The sequence below is a fragment of the Panthera tigris genome, chromosome E1 (genome assembly GCF_018350195.1).
Source record: "Panthera tigris isolate Pti1 chromosome E1, P.tigris_Pti1_mat1.1, whole genome shotgun sequence".
NCBI classification, from domain to species: Eukaryota; Metazoa; Chordata; class Mammalia; order Carnivora; family Felidae; genus Panthera; species Panthera tigris.
In genome coordinates this window covers 8,752,101-8,759,701 of record NC_056673.1, presented here as the reverse complement: position 1 = coordinate 8,759,701, position 7,601 = coordinate 8,752,101, and the positions used below count along the sequence as shown (strand labels likewise).

General features: G+C 58.8%; 1 protein-coding gene across 3 annotated transcripts in view; it reads left to right on the top strand.

Annotated features, from left to right (window-relative positions):
- Nucleotides 1-402: 402 nt before the first annotated feature.
- PMP22 (peripheral myelin protein 22) overlaps nucleotides 403-7,601 on the top strand; it is a 32,599-nt gene continuing 25,400 nt past the window's right edge. The window contains exons 1-3 of one of the 3 annotated variants that reach the window (XM_042967130.1): nucleotides 403-563; nucleotides 5,134-5,245; nucleotides 6,627-6,726. In XM_042967130.1, coding sequence (XP_042823064.1) covers nucleotides 5,168-5,245; nucleotides 6,627-6,726 — 178 coding nt within the window. In that variant the 5' untranslated portion in view covers nucleotides 403-563; nucleotides 5,134-5,167. Of the gene's footprint in view, nucleotides 564-3,179; nucleotides 3,365-5,133; nucleotides 5,246-6,626; nucleotides 6,727-7,601 lie in introns of those variants that run through there. The other 2 variants (XM_042967131.1, XM_042967129.1) reach the window with 2 other exon arrangements.

Sequence of the window (7,601 nt, the reverse complement as noted above, 5' to 3'; positions counted from 1 at the left end):
CCAACGCTCCATAACTTTGCAACTGTCCTCCCAGCCTATTGTTCCTATCTATTGATGGTTCGAATGCCTTCAATCGAGTCTTGTTGACTTGGACCGAATGATCTCACGGAGGTCAACATCATCCGCAGGATGCCTGCGCTCTTTCAAATGATGATACTGATTTACAAAAGGAAAAAAGAAACTTGTCTGCAATTAACACATAGGACACCCCACACTGGCGCGTTTCTTCCTCGGAGGAAAAGAGCAGGGCCTCTGGGGATCACTGTAGACCAAGCTGGGCGCTGTCTCTTTAAGCAGAAGAGGCTGAGAAGCTCTCAGGCCACCATGACATATCCCAGCATTGGACCAGCCCCTGAATAAACTGGAAAGACGCCTGGCCTGGCTTCAGTTACACGGAGCACCCCCGGGGAAACATCTCGGGGAGCCTGGTTGGAAGCAGTGGGGCTTACAACCTGCCAGCTGCTGGTCTCTCGGCTGCCCTGTGGGGAGGGCCCCGCCTTGGCATCCCTCGTGTTTGGAGCGGAGAAATCCTCGTGGAGGAAGGGGTTACACCATTCGGCCCGGTGAGTTTTCTTGGCACACTGTCCCTCTGCAGAGTGGAAGCTTGTGCTTCTCTGAGAACTGCCCAGTCCCCCACCCCCTGCAAATCACAAATGGGAAGGGCTGCAGGGAGACAGGGCTTTTGTGTTGCAGATGACCGACAGTCAGAGGGTTTTCAACTCCTCCTTTAGAAGCTGGGTATATACTCTGGCTGGGGAGGGGAGAGGCTCTATCTGAGAGCGTCTGGAAACCCCAGCACGTCCAGATTTGAAGGGAGAAAGGGGACCCGATGCTTTTTTTTCCTGATGGGACGGAGTTCTGCACACACAGCTGGCTGGCAGGGGACCTTGGGTTGGGAAGCAGGTTAGGGAGAAGCGTCCACCGGTAGTCAAGCCCTGGCCTGGCCCTGGGTGTGGCCAAGCCTGGTGGACACTGCCGGGGGTGGTGTTTCGTCTTCCACCCTGGGAGCCGAGCAGGCAGGAGACAGGCGAGAGGCAGTAAAGGAGGAGCAAAAAAGGGTTCAAGCTCATGGGTTCCAAAGCTCACAGCGTGGTGTCACCCGCTTAGGGACTAAAATCTTGGGAAGAGGAAGAGGCAGGCTGTCGCTTACGACGTGTGTTCTTTTCTAGATGCATACGCTTCGGTAAAAAGGTCACTTGGGAAAAGAAAAAAAGAAAAGGAAGAGAAAGAAAATCCTGAGTTAAATACGCTAATTATCTGGAAAGTGCTTAGAACAGTACTGGGTACATAGTGTCCACATCAGGGCTGGTGGAATAAGTAAAATAAAAGTCTGAATGGCATAAAGAGAGGCCATAGTTCCTGGGGCATACCTGACCTATAAAATGACCCAGGAGGAGAGAACACACTGTCATTCCTGTGGTTGGTTATGCTATTGGCATAAGCTATTTTAGCTCACGGGGTGGGCTGGCGGGGGGGGGGGGGATGGGGTGGGATGGGGTGGGGGCTCAGCCTTGCTTGATGTGAGGGCAAAATGTGATATAACGGTAACCATGGTGACAGTTTACTGGGTCCTGGTCCCTATTACGTTCAGGACACTATGCAAACTGCCTCGCACACCTTGTCCCCCCCTACTCGCCACCTCTAACGTAGGCATTGTCAGTCCTGCTTGTAGATGCAAAAATGGAAGCTCGTGGAACTTCAGGTATTTGCCCCAATTCACGACTCTGAGTAGTCAGCTTTGTCTGAGCCCAGAGCCAGCGTGCCTAAGCGTTGCCCCGCTCCGCCTCTCCCAGACCATGCGTGCACCTGTCATATAATGTGCATTGAGCCAAACTTTCATATGTCGTCTTTTTAATTGGCTAATATAAGAGTTTTTAAAAGACCGTGGTTTGAAGAGTATTTCAGATAATGTATTTTGACTTAAAGACAAGAATATGCAATCAGCTACCATAAGCAGGTACTTTTTAAAAATTTATTTTTGTTTATTTTTTGAGAGAGAGACAGAGAGCATGAGTGGGGGAGGCGCAGACAGAGAGAGAGAATCCGACGTAGGCTCTGCGCTGTCAGCCCCAGGAGAGGCAAACTCGGAACCCAGAGATCATGACCTCAACCCAAGTCAAGAGTCCGATGCTTAACCCTTCTGAGTCACGCAGGCGCCCCTAAACAGCTGGTTTCAAATAGTAAAATAGTATGGAGTTGTCTGAATCAGTTGGAATGATGAGGTTTTATGACCGGACACTAGCAGTCCGGGTGTGTGTGAATTGTTGCATTAGTAAGTAAAGACATTTAAAATCCACATTAAGGCTCTGGGCTTGCGCGCCCACTCGCCCATCGAGAGTCGTATTGGGGCCCACCTGCGCCACGCCCAGGAGGGCTAGCCCCTCCGTCCCTGTGACGCCGGGCGAACCACTTTCAGGCGACTATGAATCAGCGGATTTCCCTGGCTGATCTTCCCCCACTTCGATGGCCAACTCCCCACCCAATGGCCTGGGGACGCCAGCGGAGGCTGGGAGCCGGGCCAGGCGAACTTCGCCTGAAGCATACCCGGCTGTGGTCCGGGCTAGCAGGAGCCAGACCCCCTTCCGCCGGGCGCGCTGTGCTGTGGTCGGCGGAACTCTCCCTCCTCCTGCTAACTGTCACCCAAGCGGGGCCCGCAAAGTGGGTCCCTTGAGTCCTAGGGAGCCGGCACGCGGCCTGGGCGCAGACACGGACAGCGCGGGAGGGCGCGGTGCAGGTGTGGCCAGCACAAATGCCAGGGCAGGCCAGGCGCGCCAGGACCCGAGAGGTGAGGGCCGTCTTCCTGAGCTTAAGTGCCGGCTCCCCCCTCCCCGGAGGAGAGGAATCCGGCCTCGGTCCCCGCGTGGGCGCAGTGCACGTGCGTGCGCCCCGGCGGGGGCGACCTCGGGAGGGCTTTTCCCACGTGGCCGAGGGGGCGGAAGGGCCAGTTTATTGGCCGACACTTGGTCTCCAGGAGCTCGGGGAGCCAGAGGAAGCGGAGGTGAGAAAGCTCAGCCGCCGGCTAGTAGCGAGTAAAAGTCCCAGCGGTTTTGCAGTGATCGACTTTCTCCCGAGGCGGATTGAAGGCCGAGTAACTGTCTCCCGCCCTCCCTCCCTCCTGCCCTCTCTCCTCCCCCGAGTCCCGCCCCCCTGCACACGCTGACCCAGGGACACACCCTACTGCAGCGACGCAGACAGGGCGTTGTTCCCGTTAAAGGGGAACGCCGGGAGCCTCCCTCTGGCCCCTCGCTTCGCGCGCGCAGCCCCGCAGCGCAGCTGTCTTCGGGGACGCCAGCCGCCGAGCCAGCCGCGCCGAGTTTGTGCCCGAGGCCACTTGGAGGAACGGGGACAACTATCCCTTTGGGCTGTAAGTGCTTTGGTAGGGACAAGTGGAGGAGACGGAGGAGAAACGTGGGCATCTTCCGTCGATGGTGCCAGAAAGCGCGGAGCAGGCGCGGGCACTGGGCTGGCCAGGCCCGCGAGCTGTCTTTCCGAGCTCGGACAGGCGGACCACCGTCTGGCTCGTCTGGTTCTTGCGGGGCTTGTAGGGACACCGTGTGGCCTTGCCTTACGGTCCCTAAATCGTAAGGGGCGCGGGTGGCGGTGTGGGGATATGCGGCAAGGGCTGAGCACTTTGGGTCTCGCTGGAGACGCGCCTACTTGGGGACTCATTGGCAAAGCAGTCCCTGCGGTGGACCCCGGAGATGGGGCTGCTGGCCCCCCGTGGTCCCCCCATTTCTAGCCATATACCCGATTATCCTTCTCTTGTCCCTCCCGGCTCTAGGAGCCGTTGGATTTAATTTAAACCGTCTGGGAGACAATCCGAAAGCCGTGCTCATTTCTTCCCGTACATTCCAGGGGTTCCTTGGACTGTGTTGCTTAGGGAGAGCAGCGGAGGGGCCTGGTATTGGGGACTTTTAAAACGGAGCTATTGAAACGTGGTCTCCCCTGGCTCAAGACCCTGTGCTGAGACGGTGCCCCCTAATGCAGCTGGGCTTCCACAGCCATAGTACCCTCTAACGGGTCACCCCAGTCTCCATTTCCCCCCAAGAGCTGTAAAACGAGGGGCTAGGACCACATAGCTGCGTGGGGGAAGCTGTCCTGCCGGCTCTGGCGGGTTGCGGTTCTCCTGGGACTCAGCCCTCCACCCTCCGCCTCTCCTTCCCACCCGAAATCTGCCACCAACCCCCCCCCCCGCCACCCCCCTCCGTGCAGGCTCCTGGGCGCGCGTTCCGGCGCGCCGAGGCCGAACCGGGTCGTGTCTCGGCTCCGCGTGCCGGGGGCGCAGCCGGGACCGGGGAGAACCGGCGAGAGGCCAGCCCGGGAGCTCAGGGCCCGGCCCGCAGGGGCTGCGGCGGGAGGGGATTGGGCGGGGGCGGGGGGGGGTGGTGTGAAGCGCGCGGTGGGCGGGAAGCGCAGGGGTCCCGCCACTCTCTGGGCCTTTCTTTCCTGCCCACACTCCCCCGGCTCTGCGCCTCCTCTCCGGAGCCGCCGGTGTGGACGCCAGGCTGAGCCGGGGCCAGGACGGCTCCCCGGCGCTGGCAGAACCCGGTGGAAACTTGGGAGACTAACGGAACGCGGAGCGCACCGGGCCTGGGAAACCAGGCTCCCCGCCGCGCGCTCTCCCCCGCAGCGTGCCGCTGGCGTCCCCGGGCCTCCGGCAGAAATCGGGGCGCCCACGCGCGGACCCCCAACCGCCACCCCGTAGGGAAAGGGGGCTCTCTCCTCCTCCTGCCTCCTTCCCCACGTGGGGCTGTGCTCCGGAGGCAACCCCGAGTGGGTGGAGGTGTGCCGTGGCCTCCGCTGGTCATTCTGGGAAGAGCTCTCCTCCCGGGGTGACTTAGACGTGCGTACCCCCTCGTCTCGTGCCCGAAGCAAGAGGTGTCGTGTGGCCCGCGGGCCCCCCGCGGGCTGCCGGGCGGGGATGCTGCGGCCGGCTGCTGCCCTCTCTCGGCCGGCCGCCGGGAGGCGTGCGGGCGCCGCGACCCGGGCCGGGCGCGCAGCCAGGCCCCTGCATTCCGCCGGCGCGGGGACCCTCCCTCCGCGCGCTCCTCCCTCCCTCCCTCCCTCCCTCCCTCGCTCGCCCGGGCCAGTTGGTTGGGCCTCACGTCCAGCTTCGGCTCTCTTTCCCGGCAGGCAGGAACTCCGCTGAGCACAACCAGCCGCCAGAATGCTCCTCTTGTTGCTGGGCATCATCGTCCTCCACGTCGCAGTGCTCGTGCTGCTCTTCGTCTCCACGATCGTCAGCGTGAGTGCCCGGCGGGCAGCGGGGAGGTGGGCGCGGGCGGGGCACCCGGACCCCCCCCCCCCCCCCCTCCCCCCCGCCCAGGGCTCCGGCCTCCCGGGCGGCGATTCTTCCAGGTCCGCGCCGCGTCGTGATTTGCAAACGACGTGAAAGTCTCGGGCGGCCCCCGGGGCGTTTTTGCAGTTTCTGGCAGGCTGCCCCCTTTCAGTTGTTTGGAGAAAACCCGAGCAGATTCAGGGGTAGGAGGGAGGCGATCGCCAGACTAGGTGAGCGGCGCAGGCCTCCATTTCAGCCAAATAATTTCAGTGCAGAGACCTCAGGGTTTCCCGACCTTCATTTGATAAAATTGCAGGGTTGGTTTTTTTTTTTTTTTTTTTTTTTTTTTTTTTTACCGTAGGTTCCTTGAGGAAGGAAGTGGAGTATTTATGAAGGTTTGTTTTTCTCCACATGTCATGGAACACCCTTTAGGGCTGGAAATGGGAAGGTTAAAATAGGCTCTTCCGAAAAAGAGTTCACAGCCCCCGGTCTGCTTTGTGATGTGGGCATAGCACCTTCCACTCTAAAGCCTCCTCTGTGTGAACACAGAGCGTGAGTGGGGAAGGGGCAGAGAGAGAGAGAGAGAGGGAGACACAGAATCCCAAGCAGGCCCCAGGCTCTGAGCTGTCAGCACAGACCCCGACTCGGGGCTGGAAGTCAGGAACCTTGAGATCACCACCTGAGCCAAAGTCAGACGCTTAACCGGCTGAGCCACCCAGGCGCCCCTACTGTGGTTTTAACTTCTTAACGTAAGGCGCGTATCCCAGACGTGATATTCTTGTCCGTTTCCAAGGTTGAGAAGTATGTCAGAGTGAGAGATTGTGATGTTGGGGATCTGTGGATTGTTTCATCGTTTGTAAGCATTTTTACAACCTCTTAATCTTGTGGGATTGATAGGAATTAGGAGCCAGGAGACAGGCTCAGAGAGGCAGTAGCTTGGGGGAGCGACACCCAGGAGATCCGGGGTGAGGAGAGCCGGCTTGAATGCAGGTGTCCTGGCTTGAGTTCATGGCTCCTTCTACTATAGGACATACTTCTGCATGTACTACTTTGTGTGCGTGTGTGTGTGTGTGTGTGTGTGTGTGTGTGTGAGTGAACTTTTCTGTTCACAAAGTGCTTTTCATTTGTGAAACGCTGGCCCTCTGCCCAACACCATGTCTGAGCCAGACCCCCACCTCTCTCCTTTCCCCAGCATGACTGTGGCCTCTGGCTGGGCCACCCTGGGCAGGGCAGGGGCAGGCCAGGTAGACAGGCCGATGAGGCCGCTCTTGCCTTCCCTTCCCCTTTCTCTCCCCTTCCCTTCGCCCCTCACCACCCTGACTGATCGAAGATGTCTGGTTCTTTCTAGCAATGGATCGTGGGCAATGGACATGCAACCGACCTCTGGCAGAATTGTAGCACCTCTTCTTCTGGAAACGTCCACCACTGCTACTCATCGTCAGCAAATGGTGAGACTGGGTCTTTGCTCCATATTTCTCAGTCCAGACCTGGAAACCCTTGTTCTTGGAAGACGCAGCTCAAAAGTTGTTGCTGGGGTGGGGCAGAATGCAATTGGGGACTGGGAATCCGAGACAGGAGAAGGGCAGAAGTTTCCCTGGCTGACCTAAGACCCCGGCTCTCACTGCACATGATCTCTCCCCGGAAAGATGCCCTAGAAAGCACAGTGCTTCTTGTCAGCAAAGAAATGTGGGCACAGATAAGCCATAAATGTGGCACCATGGCAAGACCTTAGGCAGTTGGGTCTCCTGACCCAACTGGTATCCTTGCTTTGGTGGCTATCTCTATCCAGAAAGGTCCTGCCACTTCCTGTTTCAGTGACGGTCCCAGGGGGTAGTTGGGCCAGCTTTTGGTCCCCCGTTGGCAAGACCGCTTTTCGAGGTCGTGGGCCTCAGTGGTGATGTCATTTGGCATTCCAACCTTTGGGTGTTTCCTTGCGGCAAGATGGCGACTCGAAGCTATTTGCAAAATGCTAAACGCGAGCCTAGGAGTGCCCTTCGTGCGGAGAACTGTGTTTCTCCTTTGTCCTCGGCATCACTGCTTGTGAGATATTTGAAGCGGGTCTTACTTGGATTCCAGTTAAGGGATAATTGGCAGTGAGGGACCCGCTAGACACTTCCTGTACTCAGAGGAGTGCTCAGACGCAGGGGCCCCCCGCGTCTTTGGATATGGAGAGGCAGCGGTAAATGGGGTGCCTTCTCTGGGGTGGCTGGGTGCTGTTGAGTGTCACTGTGGACCCTGAAAGGGACCCTAGTGCTTGGTGTTGAGGACATCGTGGGCTGGGCTTGGCATGGGCCCGTGCTCCAAAGGATACGTCCCCAGCCTG